At 32.2% G+C, this 16,979-nt stretch overlaps 5 protein-coding genes and 1 long non-coding RNA gene across 6 annotated transcripts; 3 read left to right on the top strand and 3 right to left on the bottom strand.

Annotated features, from left to right (window-relative positions):
- The first annotated feature begins 482 nt into the window (after positions 1-482).
- On the top strand, positions 483-2,096 carry LOC107361967 (peroxisomal reductase activating PPAR-gamma). Its single transcript, XM_015928931.3, has 4 exons — positions 483-675; positions 804-969; positions 1,040-1,357; positions 1,427-2,096. Exons 2-4 carry the CDS (start codon positions 813-815, stop codon positions 1,867-1,869), a joined length of 918 nt encoding a protein of 305 aa, XP_015784417.2. The 5' UTR covers positions 483-675; positions 804-812; the 3' UTR covers positions 1,870-2,096.
- On the bottom strand, positions 1,995-4,724 carry LOC107361966 (carboxypeptidase B1-like). The gene is made up of 3 exons (XM_015928930.3): positions 4,361-4,724; positions 2,821-3,937; positions 1,995-2,565 (listed from the first exon to the last, which is right to left on the bottom strand). The coding sequence occupies exons 1-3, from the start codon at positions 4,520-4,522 to the stop codon at positions 2,366-2,368; spliced, it is 1,479 nt and encodes a 492-aa protein (XP_015784416.2). The 5' UTR covers positions 4,523-4,724; the 3' UTR covers positions 1,995-2,365.
- LOC112538785 (uncharacterized) lies at positions 2,451-11,586 on the top strand. The gene is made up of 3 exons (XR_003082133.2): positions 2,451-2,569; positions 4,961-5,025; positions 11,447-11,586. It is a non-coding gene; the product is annotated as an uncharacterized LOC112538785 (long non-coding RNA).
- LOC107361969 (apolipoprotein D) lies at positions 11,514-12,523 on the bottom strand. The gene is made up of 5 exons (XM_015928933.3): positions 12,361-12,523; positions 12,140-12,270; positions 11,996-12,072; positions 11,837-11,929; positions 11,514-11,766 (listed from the first exon to the last, which is right to left on the bottom strand). The coding sequence occupies exons 1-5, from the start codon at positions 12,475-12,477 to the stop codon at positions 11,588-11,590; spliced, it is 597 nt and encodes a 198-aa protein (XP_015784419.2). The 5' UTR covers positions 12,478-12,523; the 3' UTR covers positions 11,514-11,587.
- Positions 12,524-12,733: 210 nt separating this feature from the next.
- LOC107361968 (apolipoprotein D) lies at positions 12,734-14,262 on the top strand. The gene is made up of 5 exons (XM_015928932.3): positions 12,734-13,163; positions 13,221-13,357; positions 13,461-13,552; positions 13,638-13,751; positions 14,019-14,262. Exons 1-5 carry the CDS (start codon positions 13,044-13,046, stop codon positions 14,156-14,158), a joined length of 603 nt encoding a protein of 200 aa, XP_015784418.2. The 5' UTR covers positions 12,734-13,043; the 3' UTR covers positions 14,159-14,262.
- On the bottom strand, positions 14,178-16,684 carry LOC107361965 (acylamino-acid-releasing enzyme-like). Its single transcript, XM_015928928.3, has one exon. It carries the CDS (start codon positions 16,611-16,613, stop codon positions 14,364-14,366), a length of 2,250 nt encoding a protein of 749 aa, XP_015784414.2. The 5' UTR covers positions 16,614-16,684; the 3' UTR covers positions 14,178-14,363.
- Positions 16,685-16,979: the final 295 nt, after the last annotated feature.

A 16,979-nucleotide genomic window follows, 5' to 3' on the forward strand; every position in this document is an offset into this window, starting at 1 on the left:
GGATAACAATTCGATTAAAAATCGAAGAGCGATTCATCGATCATTTATCTTTGCGCCAATTTAGCACGAGATATGACTCAAAGAGTATTTAAAATTCTAGAAATTAATGCAATGTATGGATGAACACTTTTAATTAACATGAGGTAAATACTCGACTACTCAAATACTGTTGATGAAGAAACTCTTCAGCTATGTAACGACTCCGATTGACGCTTACGTTTGTTCAGACAGTTGGGCTAAATTTGGTGGATCAACCTCGGAGAAAACTCTTATAGCTTTGTATCTAGAGGGTGATGAGCAAGTCATTACCATGACTTGGTTTCGGCGTTGACATTTTATATGGTATTAAAGAACCAGTGACAGGAGTTCTGTCATAAACTGCTGTTTTACGATAATCAAAATCGATAAGAATCGATACTCAGCTGATCAGAATTTATTTTAAACTTCTGATTCTGAAGTTGTGGATTCAACTAGATTTTTACATTTACTTCTGCAGGACTCATCTTTTCTTCATCGTAACATGTAAACAAAGATAACATTTGCTTAATTGCCTATTCAGAAGGAATTTTTTGATATTTCTAAAAGTGTTTAAAATTTCTGAAAGCTGCAAAATTATTTTGCAATGTTACTCTTTCAACTTTAATCAACAATCACTCCAAGAAATTAGTGCATAAGGTTTGTAAATTTTGTTATTTCTCATAATTTTCTAACTTCTAAAAGTACTCCTTGTTTGTGTTTTTGATAATCTTCACTCTTATTTATCATGAATCTTTTACTTTTTTTACTAACTGTGTTATCTCCAGGTAATTATAATGTCATTATTATGTCATTTAAATTGGTTACTACCAGTTTCTTCAGTTTCGTGGCTTATTTATGCCTTATTTAAGAGGAGTAATAGGCAAAAATATAAAGATAGCTTCAAAGACAAAGTTATTTTCATAACAGGAGCTTCTTCAGGTCTTGGCGAAGGTAAATTATTCTTACGGTGTTGATCTCAATTTTATCTATTCAAGATTCTAATGCAAATCTTTCTTTTTAGCTTTAACTAGAGTTTTCCACAAATTCGGAGCTAAATTAATTATTGCTGCCAGGAACATCGAAAAGCTGAATGTGCTGCGAGATGAATTGGTTGAGAATTACCCAGAAGGATATCGCCCAACTCCTTTGGAATTAGACTTAAGTAAAATCGATACTATCCGACAAATTACCAAATCAGCGATCGATATACATGGTAATATTGATATAATAATAAACAATGCCGGTATCAGTTATAGAGGAGCAATAATCTCAACTGATATTAATGTCTACCAAAACTTAATGACAGTGAATTATTTTGGACAAATTGAAGTGATTAAAGGTAAGTTTCTAGAAAGAATTAAGTTTTTTTTCCTTAAAAAGACTACTAAATTTTAATTTCATTTTCCAGCAATAACTGAACATTTTGTAACAATTGGTAAAGGGACAATCGTCGGTATTGGTAGCGTTCAATCACAAATAAGCATACCATATAGATCGGCCTACTCAGCCTCTAAACATGCCTTTCAAGCTTTTATGGATTGCCTTCGAGCTGAATTATCTTCCATCCAACCAGGTATTGACGTGCTAGCTGTGAATCCAGGTTACATCAGAACAAACTTATCTTTAAATGCACTCTCATCTGACGGATCTCTTTATAATAAGATGGACGAAACGACTGCTTTAGGCATGGATCCTGAGATTGTTGCCAATGAAATTGCTGCAGCGATTTATCAAAAGAAGAAAGAGTTATTCTTGTCATCTGTAACTCATAGACTAGCCATAATACTTCGTTATTTGTTTCCGAATTTATTCTTCATTTTAATGTCCAAAAGAGCCAAGAAACTTACTTAATTATTGTTATGGTTTGTTGAACAATTTGTCTTTTTATTAACGTTTAATATGGCAAAACTAGACATACTGTTGATTACAGTGAAGTCTGCATATGACTAAAGATCTTACAGTTTTCATTCAGACAATTGTAAGAATAGCCAACCTAATTTTATTAAGCATTGAAGTAGCAAGAGTAATTTGATAAATCTGATTATAAATATCAAATAAATACAATAACTCATTCCAAACTAATTGTTTACAAAACTTTGATTAAAAATCATGAAAGGCTATTTTTCGGTAAAATTCTGCGTAAATAACAATAAGACTAATCCCACGAAGTGGCATTTTGAAATTAACGACTGTACTAAATCAACAGCTGGTGTGATCGTTGTTTTCATTTCTTTAGAAATATGAATTAATTTATTATCACTTAATTTATTCGTATTCATTTTGATACTTTTTGAATCAATCACATAGATTCATTCAATTTTCCCAGATATCCATTTTATATAATAGCTCATCCTTTTCCGTCAAACATAGTTTCTCGTTTCTCCAATATTGCTTCAATGGCTATTTTTGCATCTTGTGCTGCAGGGACAATTAATTCTGGTGGAAGTAGGAATCCGTATTGACCATTATCACGAGTCTCAAAAGTAATTGCTATATCCGCAAATCCTCTGGAATAAACCCAATCATCGCTTCCACCACTAGACGCATCTAGGTAATTAGAAAAGGTTCAATTCACTGATACTGTATATTTAAATCATATTAATAGATCGAGGTCTTCCATTAAAAGTTGTTAATTTAGAACCAGAATTTTTTACTCTGAAAAAGGGAATTACCAAAAGGAAAAATGGAATTTGAAATCACTAAACTCCAAACCTAACTACAGACAACCTCGAAGAACAGCAAACATATTAAAATCTAACACGGATTCGAAGGAAGTGAAATTTGAATTGTAATTTGACTTACATTTATATGCCTGAGCAGTTTGACCACCACGATACAATCTTCTACCAATATTTCTATTAACCCTGTTGATCGCTTCTTGGCCAACTGTTTCCAACAGCTCTAAATTTTTAGGAGGGTTTTTGGTGAAACCATAAGGCCACAGAATCCATTGACCATACGAATGTATGGTAAAGTAGAGGAGAGTGCATTCTCCTGGTTCACTGTCGAGTTTTTTGTAGTAGTTTACAAGACTTCTGGTTTCGGGTTCAGAATTAGGTTTAGGCCCACAATAATTTTCTTTACACGGATTTCGTGATGACCCGATTTTACACCAATCGATATTAAAATTACGATTCAAATCAACACCAATACAAGATACACCTGCTCGCTTTGAGCGATTTTTTCGCCAAAGTCGAGCACCTCTGACTCTGGACCATGTGTATGCATAGCCATCAGGATTTGCTATTGGTATGATATGGAATTGATAGCGTTTAAAGATTGGTGAATTCGTAGTGGCCAGAAAATGAATCAAATACAAACATGAAGCTGGCGAGGCCCATTCTCTTGCATGAAGACCACATTCAATAACTACTGTCTTGCATTCATTATTGGGAGGCCTACGATTTGGTTGTCTATTGTTTCTATTCCTGTTTCGGTCATGACTACCAGTTATACCATCTTGATGACTTATCTTGGAATCATCTGTCCCGTCAACATCATCATCATCATAGTCGCCATCACCATCTTGGTCCCCATCAACACTTGCGATATCCATTTGCGATTCACGGTTTATAACAACAGCGGGAATGACTCGACCCTCGAAACTTTTACCGATGGAAATCAAATACATCGATTGAAATTCATCTGCCCACGATTTGATAATTGAAAGATATTCAGTGTAACGGTAATATCTTTTGAACAGTGAAGGTCTAACTGGTTTTATTGATGAAGCATCGGAAGCTAAATCAAGTTTTGGTTGAGTGTAATTGACCAATGCTAAATAAGCAGCCTTATTCTCAAAGAGTATATCAAATGGGATTGGAATTTTATCAAGAGCTTTAAGAAAATCTTCATCATCTTCATCTACAGCAGCCCAAACAGTGAAGTTAGCATCAGATGGACGATTCCAAACATCAACCTGAATCGAATAGTAAAATTAATCAAAATTTATTGGACCAATTGATTGTAAAAGGAGTTTGGGTTCAAAACAGCAAAAGCAAAGTAGCAAAAAGTTAATACCAATCAAATTCACACCTCTTATACAATTCATCGAAGAGTTGAAGCTCATATTCACCCATTAAACTGATAAACAGACACTTTCTTCGATTCATTTACCGATAACTGCAAAAAATCGAACGAAATATCAATTTTGAACGTGATTTGACTGCAAGTTAACGATCATAAAATTTTCAATCTGTCAAATGAACGTCTTTTGTGGACTTAAACTAACTCACCACTTGGTTTAAACAGATTTCTGTATTAAAGCTTTGAATAGATTTATATCAATTTCAAAAAGCGATTTGCTGTTTATCCGATGTTTATAAAAGGAAATATTACATACCTGAAATTTTCTTGCCAATCCAATGAGTTCTTCATATTCAGCCAAATTTTTTGAATGTATTTTCACAATTTTAGCATCGGATTCCTCAGTTTTATCACAACTTATATGCCAAATAAGAAAGACACAGAGACAGAATAGCAATTCAATCAGACTGGTCATCATTAAAATAAGGCTATTGAAAAGGAAGGCTGAAAGAGGGAAAACAAAGAAAGAGACAATGTGGAGCCAGCAAACAGTTCACAACCAGAATCTAAACTTAAGCAGTTATAAGTCTCTCTTTTGAATTTTGTATTACAATTTTGTTTAATTGAAATTTAGTTTATCCATTATTTCATACATTATTATGTCAACATGAATCCTCCATCATGAAATTCATTTTGTTTCAGCTTATTCTATTTGTTATGTGTTAACAGTTAAAAAATGCAAGGCAAATTTTCCTCTTCTCAAGGACAACGATTGCAAATTTTGTTTGCTTAGTCGTTCATTTTTATTTTCATTATTTTACCTCTTTTTCCCTTCAAAATAATTCTTTGTCCCTCTCTTTTTGACTTTTTGTTGATTATTTTAATTGTGAAATGATGTGTAATACCACTTCTACAGATAATCGCCATCATCATCATCTTGATCGCCATATCGTTTGCATCGGTTGGTGGGAACATTTTAAAGTAGGTGTTATGTGTTGGTTTAAGTGAAGTTTTACTCGATGACTTTAGTCAAACATTTAATTTAATCTTCAATTCAATTTAATACAATAAGTTAGTAAAACATTACTTCTTGTTAAATAACAAGGAACACAAAAAAGAGACGCAAATGTTGCTTCCAGTGCAACTCACAAAACTGGACTAACTGTTGGTTAATTTTTATCTTACTTATAAGAGTGAGAAAACGGTTATGAATGTCAATGTTTAGTTAAAGGAAAATTTCCAAGAAATTATGAAAAGAGATGAAACAGAGAAAAGGATCAAATTATCCTTTTAAGTCAAAGTTAATGATCATTACATGGTTAAGTTAAAGTACAGTTAAATGTGTTTAGCATTGGTTCAAGTTAGAGACAATTAGTGTGGTTTTAATTGTTAAATTAAAGATCATGTTATGTTTTGGAAGACAGAAAGATGACTCTGATTTCATTGTTTATTGAGTCTTTTTAATGATGTTGATATGTGGTTAGAAAGTGAATGAAATGAGCTTTCTAACGATGTCTTCATGATATCTCTAGTTTGTTTGGTTGAGGAGAAATAAGTAGATCTTTGATTACTTACTTAATGATTGAAAATATTGAGATTTTATATTTTAACCGTTCATAACTTGAGAACGGGTCAAGTTAAAGAGATGAACAATATACCATTAAAGAACTCTTAATTAGTTCTCAGCAACGGAACATTAATCATAGTTCCATCATGAGTAATTCTGATCATGGACATGATGTCTCAGAATTCAGTTTTAGTGATGAAAAGTTAAATTTTGAAAAATCTTGGTAACCTTGTCATATATTAAGGTATTGACATGTTATTAATAAATAATGAGTTAGATCTCGTTTATAATGAACTAACTGGTCTATTTCAACCAACACTCTCCCTTGCTGAACACATTTACTGTTTACATTGAATTTTAATTTTAAGGTATTACTGGTTTCCGATTGGTTGTTTGATTTGATTCATCTGCTTGAACATATACATGACTGAACAACGTGTTTTTATTGAATCTGTTAATTTTGCTTTGAAACTGAATGTTTTTAATAAATGTTAAGAAATAGTTTGTACTGATTAAGCGATGGAGCACAAAGTGATTTTGTCAGCATATCTGCTGGTTGCTCTTTCGTTGGAGTAAAATAAACTTTAATCAAACCTTTCTCTTGATAATCACGGATAGCATGAAATCTTATGTCGATATGTTTAGTTCGTTTGTGAAAAAGATTGTTACGAGTTAGCAAAATAGCACCTTGATTGTCACTCATTATTCTTACCGGTAAATTTATTTTAATTGAAAGTTCATTCAAAAGCTGAATATACCAAAGAACATCTTTTGTACATTCAGCAATGGCTACATATTCAGCCTCAGTCGTTGACTGGGCAACACTCTTTTGAAGCCTAGAACACCAAGAAACTGGTGAATTACTCAAAGTAACAACAAATCCAGATGTAGACTTTCTAGTCTCTTGATCAGCAGCATAATCTGCATCTGCATAACCAATCAAAGTAAAGTTATCATGATTATTTGCATAAGTTATTCCAACATTCGTTGTACCCTTCAAATAACGAAATACTCGTTTAATGGATTTCCAATGATCTTCATTGTACTTACTGTTAAACTGAGATGCTTTATTGATTTGAAAAGTAATATCAGGTCGACTGATTATCGATAGATAAAGTAAAGCTCCGACAGCTTCTTGGTACGGTATTTTAGGATCAGATTCAGTTGATGATGGATAGAGTGTAACATTTGTATCACCAGGACTTGTTACTGGTTTACATTCAGACATATTGAATCTATTCAATAACTCTTTAATGTAATTAGTCTGTTTGATTGTAATCATTGATCTATCATTGTTTTGGTGAATTTCCATTCCGACAAAGACCTCGGGTTTATGAATCTTGATTTCAAATTCTTGCTTAAGCTTTTCAGATATTTTGTTCAATTCATTTTCAGATGAACTTGAAATCAAACCATCATCAACATAAATTACAATGATTGTCAATTCATTATGATCGGATTTTACGTAAATACAGTTATCTGCTGTACTCTGTTTGAAATCATGTTTCAAGAAAAAATTCATTTATCCTTGCATTCCATTGACGTGGAGCTTGTTTGAGTCCATACAATCCTCGCTTTAATTTAAGTACTTTATTTGAATTTACATTAAACCCTGGAGGTTGATTCATGTAAATTTCTTCATTTAACTTACCATATAAGAATGCTGTTTTTACATCAAACTGTAACAAAAACATTTTATATTGGCAAGTTATAGCAATGATGGCACGAATCGAATCATACCTTGCCACTGGACTGAATGTTTCAAAATAATCGATTCCAGATTTTTGAGCATAACCTCGTGCTACCAATCTAGCTTTGAATCTATCGATGGAACCATCAATTTTCTTCTTAATCTTAAAGACCCATCGACAGTCAATTATTGTTTTATTTTCAGGTGAATCAACAAGTTCAAATGTTTCATTCTTTTTCAGAGATCGTAATTCATCTAACATAGCTTCATACCATTGTTTGCGATTTGGTGAACTCATTGCTTCTTCAAATGATTTTGGTTCGAGATCCTTGTTAATTATCTGATTTGCTAAATTTATCAAGTTCATTTCATTACTTCCAACTTCTTCATTTTTCTCTTCACTTCCATTTGCTTCATTTTGTTCATTTTGACAGATCAAGTCATTGTCATTGTTTAATTCATTTTCATCTGCTTTCTCAATCATTTCATCTAAATTTGTTTCTTTATTATTTAGAACTTGGTCAATTGCTGCTTGAGCATCAAGCTGATCATCTAAAAATTTAGCATCTCGAATAACTGTAATGTATTTACCATTTGGATTGTAAACTTTGAAATTATTTACTGTATCAGTATAACCAACAAAAATGTATTTTCTTGATTTTGGATCCCACTTCTTACATAAAGAAGCATTCAATTTACCGTAAACAACACATCCAAAAACATGTAAATGTTTGTAAGTCGGTTTCTTTTTGAACCACAATTCAAAAGATGACAAATTATTGAGCTTTTTATTTGGAATTAAATTCAGAATGTAAGCTGCAGTATGCATAGCTTCTGGCCACAAAAATTTCGGTAAGTTACAATCTAACATCATTGATCTTGCCGCTTCAGTTATTGTTCTATTTTCTCTCTCAATAAAACCATTTTGCTGTGGAGTGTAAGGAGCTGACAATTCATGTTTAATTGAGTTTTCAGATAACAACGTTTTAACTCTTGACTCAATGAACTCACCACCGTTGTCACTTCTCATTATCTTAACTTTATTTCCAGTATTTTTCTCAACGCTATTGATATACATTTTTAATGAATGATAAGAATCAGATTTATGTTTCAGAAAAAATAGAGTCCTAAAGCTTGACGCTTCATCCTTAATTACCAGAGCAAATTTTGAACCTGATAAAGACTCTACTTCCATTGGTCCTTGAAGATCACAATGAAAGGATTCACCAACATTTATTTCTCTTTTAGGTACAGATTTGAATGGTTTCCGAGCAAATTTGCCCTTCAAGCAACCTTCACAAATAAATTTACTTAAATCATTGTCATACTTAATCGGAGGCAAAATTTCTTGTTTAGACATTTCAATAATTTTGTGGACATTGATGTGGGCTAATCGTTTGTGCCAGTCCATTAATGAGTATTCTTGAGCTAACATAGCAATATTATCAGATTTAATTGTTCGCATTTTCATCCACATTGATTTACCAATTTTATCAACTACAGTTATTGTCCTTTTTGACTCAACATCAACAATTTTGGTTAGATTTGAAGTTGAGATTAAAGCATAATTTTTATTCAACGTTTGTACCCAAGAAAACAAATTGTATTTACCAAAATTTGGTACAAACAAAACATTAGTAAGTTTACCTCTGATCCACTCATTTCCATTGTAGCTCTCAACATCAACATCACCACGAGCTATTGCTTCGACTTTCAAGTCTGTTCCAACTGTAAGAGTAATTGGTTCATCTAAATCAACTAAATTTGAAAAATTTCTGATGTCACTAGTAACATGGAATGAAGCACCAGTATCAAGTAACCATTCCATGCTACTATGACTATCATGTATCGAGCAATAAGCAAAATTGAGATTACCATTGTTTTCATTTGAATTTGAATTTGAATTCGAATTTGAATTATTTCTGGAATTATTGTTATTTTGTTCATTTGAGTTTGAATTGTTATTAGAGTTTTGGTTTTGATTGAATTGAGCATTGTTTGCATGATTACGATTGTTGAAATTTCTATTATTATTTCGATATGAATTTTGACCTCGATAATTGCTTCGATGTTGGAATGAATTATTACTTTGATTGTTTCTGTTTGAGTAATTGTTTGGATTGTTGTTGTTTGAGTAATTATTATTTTGTCTATTGAAGTTGTTTGAGAAATTGTTTCTGAAATTATTTCGATTGAATCTGTTATTACTGTTATTGTTACTGTTGTTACTGAAATTATTGTTTCTATTATTAGTATTATTGAAATTATTAGGATTTTTGCGACAATAATTTGCTGTATGGCCTTTTCCACCGCACTCATAACAATGTTTTTCCCTGTAACTCGAAGTACGAGTAGCTTTGGCAATTAATGCTTCTCCATGATTATTCTTTGATTCAGATTTAACTCTTCTCTCTGCTAATAATAAATTTTATTTCAAAGATGAAAGCTTAATAACTTGACCATCAGTAATTTTGTACTCTAAGTTTTGCTTAAAAACTTCATAACATTGAGGAAGATCATCAATGACTTTCAAAATTACAGTTGGTTCATCCACTGGTGAACCTAAAACAGATAATTGCTTTACAATTGTTTCTAACTCACTGAAATAGCTTATAACTGTATGTGAAGCAGTAAATTTAAGGTCAGTTAATTTACGTCTGTGTTGCCAGACATTATGTGTAACACGTTGTTCTTTATAGTCAAGAATATTATTGTACATTTCAGAAGATGAGGAACAAGCAGTAATCAAATCAACAATACCTTCAGTAATACTTGTAGTTATAATTGTCCGAGCAATTGCATCCTTTTTGTTCCACTTTTCAATTTCCTTCCGATTGTTGATAACACTGTCAGGTGTTGCGACTCCTTCAACATGAATATGAGGAATAAGATCGGGACATTTTTCTTTGCCAAGCAACACTTCCAAACATCCAAGAGATTGAGCAAAAGCTTCAATAGATAACTTCCATAACTTGTAGTTAGTATCGTTCAGTTTGACGATACTGAACTCACCTAATTCAACCATGATTGGTGATTTAAAAAAACGTATAAATCTTAAGTTCAAAGTAAGATGAAAAAATATTGAGTTTAACACAGCTATTAAAGTTGGAAAACGTGTGAGCCCATAACCTGTTGGTTTAAGTGAAGTTTTACTCGATGACTTTAGTCAAACATTTAATTTAATCTTCAATTCAATTTAATACAATAAGTTAGTAAAACATTACTTCTTGTTAAATAACAAGGAACACAAAAAAGAGACGCAAATGTTGCTTCCAGTGCAACTCACAAAACTGGACTAACTGTTGGTTAATTTTTATCTTACTTATAAGAGTGAGAAAACGGTTATGAATGTCAATGTTTAGTTAAAGGAAAATTTCCAAGAAATTATGAAAAGAGATGAAACAGAGAAAAGGATCAAATTATCCTTTTAAGTCAAAGTTAATGATCATTACATGGTTAAGTTAAAGTACAGTTAAATGTGTTTAGCATTGGTTCAAGTTAGAGACAATTAGTGTGGTTTTAATTGTTAAATTAAAGATCATGTTATGTTTTGGAAGACAGAAAGATGACTCTGATTTCATTGTTTATTGAGTCTTTTTAATGATGTTGATATGTGGTTAGAAAGTGAATGAAATGAGCTTTCTAACGATGTCTTCATGATATCTCTAGTTTGTTTGGTTGAGGAGAAATAAGTAGATCTTTGATTACTTACTTAATGATTGAAAATATTGAGATTTTATATTTTAACCGTTCATAACTTGAGAACGGGTCAAGTTAAAGAGATGAACAATATACCATTAAAGAACTCTTAATTAGTTCTCAGCAACGGAACATTAATCATAGTTCCATCATGAGTAATTCTGATCATGGACATGATGTCTCAGAATTCAGTTTTAGTGATGAAAAGTTAAATTTTGAAAAATCTTGGTAACCTTGTCATATATTAAGGTATTGACATGTTATTAATAAATAATGAGTTAGATCTCGTTTATAATGAACTAACTGGTCTATTTCAACCAACATTATGCTCATAAGAGATATAGTCTGCTGTTAACCAAGGATCATCTCCCGGTTCAGATTTTATTTGTTATTCTCTCTCAGTTTTCAACTTTCACTAATGAATTCAATTTTCATCTTTTCGACAGGTTTTAAAGGCTTTCTCTGTGTTATGACGAAAATGTAAAGCTCAACAATTTGGTTTATTATTCAATATCAAATGAATAAAAAGACTTTATTGGATCGATTCAACATAAATGAACAAATTGACTTTTCGGTGTCGCTTTCCATTAGGATTGGGATTTTCCTCTATTAGCTTTAGAGTCAGGATAACCATTACAGTATGAGTATTGATCGTAATTATTAATCAAAGAAGTCACTGGAACTCCTAAGTTTTGTACAGCAATGTATGCAGCCAGTTTTGATTGAGCTGGAGGAGTCTGGCTCTTTGTTAATAATTTAGCATGGACTGTAAACAAATGCAGAAAAAACATGATAAGTTTAACCATCGAGATTACGTGAAAATTAAATGCAATTACTTAAGTGATTTCCTTTTTTCTCTTTACAGCCGATAAGAACAGCATAATTCTCATAGTCAGTGTCCACAACATATCTATCGAAGCTCTTTCCAGCTGAAAATAATGAATCAACGTTAATGAAATATTGACATAATCAAATGTTCACTGAAATTGACATACTTGGTGTGAATTTGATGGTTATTTTATTTGGTTGAGATTGGTCAATCAGTCCAGGGCCACCTTCACCTCGTGTGTACCTGATAAAAAGACGACAACAAATATAATGATAAAATAGAATCAGGAAACACCGAAATTGAAACTTACCCTCCCAAATGGAATCCATTCAAATATGTAACGGAGCTGTTATCTCGGAAAATGTATGTGTCGACTGGACAGTTTTCAAGATCACCGTTTTCATCTTTTGTTTCCTTCAGGACATACCAGGATCCTTCCATCTGTTGAAAGTTGAAAGTTGAGATTAGTTTCACTGGCACGAGAAAAACTCTTACGTGTTTAGTTGTATCATATGATAATGAATGACTTACCTTTTTCCATGAGAAATTAGCTGGAGCTGGAATGTTGGGACATGGACCAGGCAGGGTAACTTCACAGCAAACAGAAGCAATGAAGCAAAGAAGCAAAATATAACCTTTAGTAATCATTTTCAACGGTTTTACTTATTTGGTTGGATTCACTTTTGTTATGTCTTTACGTTTGTTGCTGCATTTAGCTTATTTGTTTAAATACTTACAGAATATTTTCCAAGGTTTTGATTAACAATTGATTATGAGCTCGAAATGAGTTGAAAATAAGTTCAGAATGAGTTTTTAACTAGAACAATCGATTAAATTATCTCCATCAAATCCACCCCATTCTAATGCAATTAAACACTTATCACTAAGAGGAGATACAATGTAAATTGTTATAACAGAATTTCCATTGTTAAGATGAAATTTCATCGGAATCGATCATTGATTTTTCTGTCTGTTTCTGTAATTTTTCTTCAGCAAATTGATATGAATTTGATAAATTCGCTATTATCATATATTCTGAAGCTATCGCTAAAATCTAGATGAAACAATGAAAAGAGAAATCAATTTGATTGCATATCTGATTGAATGTAGTTGAAAGTTAAGTACGCAAATCGTTCAATTATAAATTTACAGAAGCAAGTTGAATTGATTGTATATTTTATTTGTTTGCAATAGGAACCATTTCAGTAAAAAAAATGTTCAACAAAATCTTTTTTATCCTTTTAGCCTGCTATCTTGGCTCAATTTCATGTGAAATTTTTGACATCGGTACCTGTCCAACTCCTACTACATTCAGCCCATCTGATGCTGCAAAGGTAATTTAATCCTCAGTCTAATCCTTAATCTGTTTCTAAACTGTTTTTAACTTTCAGTTTTATGGTAAATGGTATGAAATCGCTCGAGTTGAAAGTGGTACAGAAAAGGGTCTACGGTGTGTTACCTTTGATATTGCATCCAATGCATCTTATTTATCTGGACATCCAGTAACACAAACTGGTTTCGATGACAAGTAAGTCCATTTTTTGTAAAGTTTTATAAAATATAATAACAATTATTGAATAGCTAAAACAACTAGAGTTAAACACAAATTCATCAACAACCATTTCTTTCAGAAACAATGAATACATTTACATTGGCAATCTTCAGATGTGGGATGATCAAACTGTTTTTGAATATGGAAATTTTGATATTTTGGACATCGATCGTAAGTTTCGATGTTATTTTATTTTTTCCTCCTTGTTCTCTTCAAACCATTTGAAACTGACTGACCATCTTTTTATGTATTTCAGTTTCTTATGGTTATACAGTTGTTGATACTGATTATGATAACTACGCCATTGTACTTGGTTGCTCTGAACTTCCTCCATTTGGTTATTGGTTTCCCTTCTTACTTGTCAGAATACGTAAGTTTACCTTTTTGAAATTGAATTTTCCCTGACAAGTGCCTTTGCTTGTACGACTTTTTTCAATTTTATTTGGGCTTTTATTGTAGAGTGCAAAAAACAATGATATTTAAGCCTTAAATTTTACCCGCACCAGCGAAACAAAAGCAGAAATGTTTATCTCATTATTTTTTCGTCCTCAACAATATAAGCCCGAAAATTTGAAAAAAACTGTACATGCAATGGCACATTCTTTGTGAGATATCTTATAAATGTTTCAATTTTCAGGTGTTGCATGGATCCTCTCTCGAACACCTACACTGGATGCTGAGCTTCAAAGCAAATTGGTAGATTTATTGGCTAAAAATGGAGTTGGCCAAAGTAAATTGACTTTCAACAAATTCGATAGCTGCCCATCATATTATTGATAACATAGCACAGTAAAAGTCTAATGTTTATTGTGATTTTTACTTACGCAAATACTTGTCTAGTGTAAGCAAATGTTGAAATAAAAATTTTGATTTTTCGTCAATTTCTTTAACCAACAATTTATGCTTAATGTTTAATTTAGTAATTTAAGTATTTAGCATGATATGTGCAGATAATTAAAATTCGAATAGTCTTTGGAAATATTCAACTACTGGAAGAAAGATGATCGAGAAACCATAACATAGTATTCACTGACATATCTAAAAAATGCGTTTCTTTGGTTATGCTATGGTTATCGTCATAAACCAAACATTTTGCTTCAATCTGACGTGCTTTTAATCCATAATAGTAATTTAATCCTTGGCTCATTGAAACTCTTTTGTCTTTAGTACTCAGACACATTAGAACTGGAGTTTTTACTTTGTCGATATGCAAAATAGGAGACTTAAGTAATAACCTTTTCAATAATTCTGGCGTTGGTTTAATAAATGGGTAAATTTTAAGATCACCAGATCCCTCGACAAGATGCCAGTCAGGAATATCAGAAGTACCAAATCCACTAGCAAGATCTGTAACTGGGTTTCTAACTTTACAAGCTTTAAATCCAAAATCACTATGTTGTCCAATTAAATGGGTAACCAGAAATCCACCATGACTTCCACCGAGAAGGAAAACTTGATTTGGATCAATCTGTGATTTTTCGATGTAATATTTTAGTACGTACATACAATCTTCAACATCAGTTGTTCCAACTTTACCACACAAAAACTTTTCATGAGCAGAATTGATGCCAGTTGATCCACGGTAATTGACCACAATCAATTTGAAACCTACCTCAATCATAGCTGCCACTGCACTAATGTATGAAGCTACAAAATGTAAATGAGGTCCTCCATGGGGAAATAAAATAGTTGCACTTGGTTGATCGATCAGCTCTTTTGGGCTTATGTAAACAGATGTAATTATTTGCTTATCATTAGTTGAAGGGTCAATTTTTTCTATGATATCACATTGATATTCCATATCATCTATTTTAACTTCATAGTTTGCATCGACAGGGATTAAGGCAAGTTGATTATCATTGTTATTTAGTTTACCTATTTGTAGATTATTACCACGATTAGGTTCGGAAATTTTAAAAACAACCAAATCATCCAACAGTGACAAAACTGAAACCACTTTACCAGGTAGAGCAATGCGTTTATTTAAACCTGTCTCACAATTGATATGAAATAGATGAGTTCTGTAACCCATGCTGGCCTCCACTATGATGCTTTTATTATCAGACAACCAACATGGATTTGGCAAATATATGCAATAAAGTGATCTGATTTCCGTGGGATCCTCAATTTCATTGGGTAACGAACAATTAGTGTTGATTAAAGTTTTTGTTGTTGAATCTTGTAAATTAAGAGCTACCAATGATGATGCTTGGCCATGTGGTCCTGATGGTGGATTACAAAGAAAAACAATTTTCTTGGAATCATAACTGACTCTTGGACTTCTGAGAGCAATATTGTTATTTTTTCCATAAATGCAAAAAGGTTCTGATCCAGGATCTCTCAAGTCACATTTGAATAAACATGATTTTCTGACAGGACAAAGTATGAGTCCTAATCGACGAGATTCTTCCATTATACCAACAAAACCAATTGTTTTATCATCTATCCAAAAGGCTTCACTGCATGAGACTCCAGGAACTTCGATCGTTCTTATTCTATAATCATCTTTGCGGTCAACAATACAAACAATCGGATTATAGGTACCTTCAAGTTGTTCCCCCCAATCCTCTTTTAACAAGTACTCTTCTCCTTGACCACTTGGTTTTATATTTTCATCCAAATCATTCTTTGATTCATCATTATTGTCTTTGTTCTTTTTGGGTTCCTCAAAAAATCCAGACGTTGTTTTGTATTTATCGGCAATGAACATTAACTGTGATCCATCTCGAGACCAACTCATTTTACCAAAAGTTGGTGAACAATGTATTTTACCGAAAGACTTATCTTTATCTCCATTAAGAGTTTTTATCTTTCCCTTTTTTGACCAAAATTCAATAACTTGACTGCTTTTCTTGTCTTTTCCAATTTTTTCACGCACAACAGCTTTCCATTGATTGTCAAGCGAGATAACTGTAATTAATTCCTCACTTACATCTTGTAGATTATTCAAGGCAATAACTTTATCCACGTTTCCATCATCTTTCAAATTAACCATGTATTCAGTGAAAAAACCTACTTTTTCAATTGACTCAAAGTCAGTATGACTCCAATCAATACGAAGTTTATATGATTTTGGTTGCAAACTATTTGATGATAGCGTAGCTTTGGTAGCATTCGGATGCAAGCCATATTTTTTGAATATCTCAGTTAGGCTTTTGATGACTGAGGAATTTGATGAAGCTTTGCCTTTGATTCCTCGACAAAAATCAATCAAACGATTTGTAGTTGACATTTTAACTTAACAATAATTAAGAAAGAACAAGAAAAATAAATTTAAATGTCTTAATGACCAACGAGTTGAACCAACACACAAAGAGATGAGCGATTATAGCAAATTCATCGCTTATCGATGACTCCAATGATGTATTGATTTGAAGAAACTCTAAGCACACTTGCTGCCATGAGGATTCTAAGCGCAATCGGAGTGATAGGCTTGAAGAATATTATTATAAATTTTTTAATTCAATAATACACATTATATGTTTGTATCTTACAGTAAAGTTTTCAGACTTTCAAATACTTTTCCATGAACAATTTTGCGGCATGAATTTTTGACACTTAAGCATCAAAATTCTACTGATTACTTGATCAAATTAAC

Source organism: Tetranychus urticae, chromosome 1 (assembly GCF_039701765.1).
Source record: "Tetranychus urticae isolate SD_2017Ah chromosome 1, NJAU_TeUrti_SD_1.0, whole genome shotgun sequence".
Lineage (NCBI taxonomy): Eukaryota > Metazoa > Arthropoda > Arachnida > Trombidiformes > Tetranychidae > Tetranychus > Tetranychus urticae.

Excerpts from the sequence above, each read along its gene's own strand:
- LOC107361968 (XM_015928932.3), top strand. The coding sequence starts at position 13,044 with ATGTTCAACAAAATCTTTTTTATCCTTTTAGCCTGCTATCTTGGCTCA. Across the intron at positions 13,164-13,220 it reads GCCCATCTGATGCTGCAAAG|TTTTATGGTAAATGGTATGA; the intron begins GTAATTTAATCC and ends TTTAACTTTCAG. Across the intron at positions 13,553-13,637 it reads TGATATTTTGGACATCGATC|TTTCTTATGGTTATACAGTT; the intron begins GTAAGTTTCGAT and ends TATGTATTTCAG.
- LOC107361966 (XM_015928930.3), bottom strand. The coding sequence starts at position 4,522 with ATGATGACCAGTCTGATTGAATTGCTATTCTGTCTCTGTGTCTTTCTT. Across the intron at positions 3,938-4,360 it reads GATTGGCAAGAAAATTTCAG|GTTGATGTTTGGAATCGTCC; the intron begins GTATGTAATATT and ends TATTCGATTCAG. Across the intron at positions 2,566-2,820 it reads AACTGCTCAGGCATATAAAT|ATGCGTCTAGTGGTGGAAGC; the intron begins GTAAGTCAAATT and ends CTAATTACCTAG.
- LOC107361969 (XM_015928933.3), bottom strand. The coding sequence starts at position 12,477 with ATGATTACTAAAGGTTATATTTTGCTTCTTTGCTTCATTGCTTCTGTT. Across the intron at positions 12,271-12,360 it reads CTAATTTCTCATGGAAAAAG|ATGGAAGGATCCTGGTATGT; the intron begins GTAAGTCATTCA and ends AACTTTCAACAG. Across the intron at positions 12,073-12,139 it reads AATGGATTCCATTTGGGAGG|GTACACACGAGGTGAAGGTG; the intron begins GTAAGTTTCAAT and ends TCTTTTTATCAG.
- LOC107361965 (XM_015928928.3), bottom strand. The coding sequence starts at position 16,613 with ATGTCAACTACAAATCGTTTGATTGATTTTTGTCGAGGAATCAAAGGC.
- LOC107361967 (XM_015928931.3), top strand. The coding sequence starts at position 813 with ATGTCATTATTATGTCATTTAAATTGGTTACTACCAGTTTCTTCAGTT. Across the intron at positions 970-1,039 it reads TTCTTCAGGTCTTGGCGAAG|CTTTAACTAGAGTTTTCCAC; the intron begins GTAAATTATTCT and ends CTTTCTTTTTAG. Across the intron at positions 1,358-1,426 it reads ACAAATTGAAGTGATTAAAG|CAATAACTGAACATTTTGTA; the intron begins GTAAGTTTCTAG and ends TTCATTTTCCAG.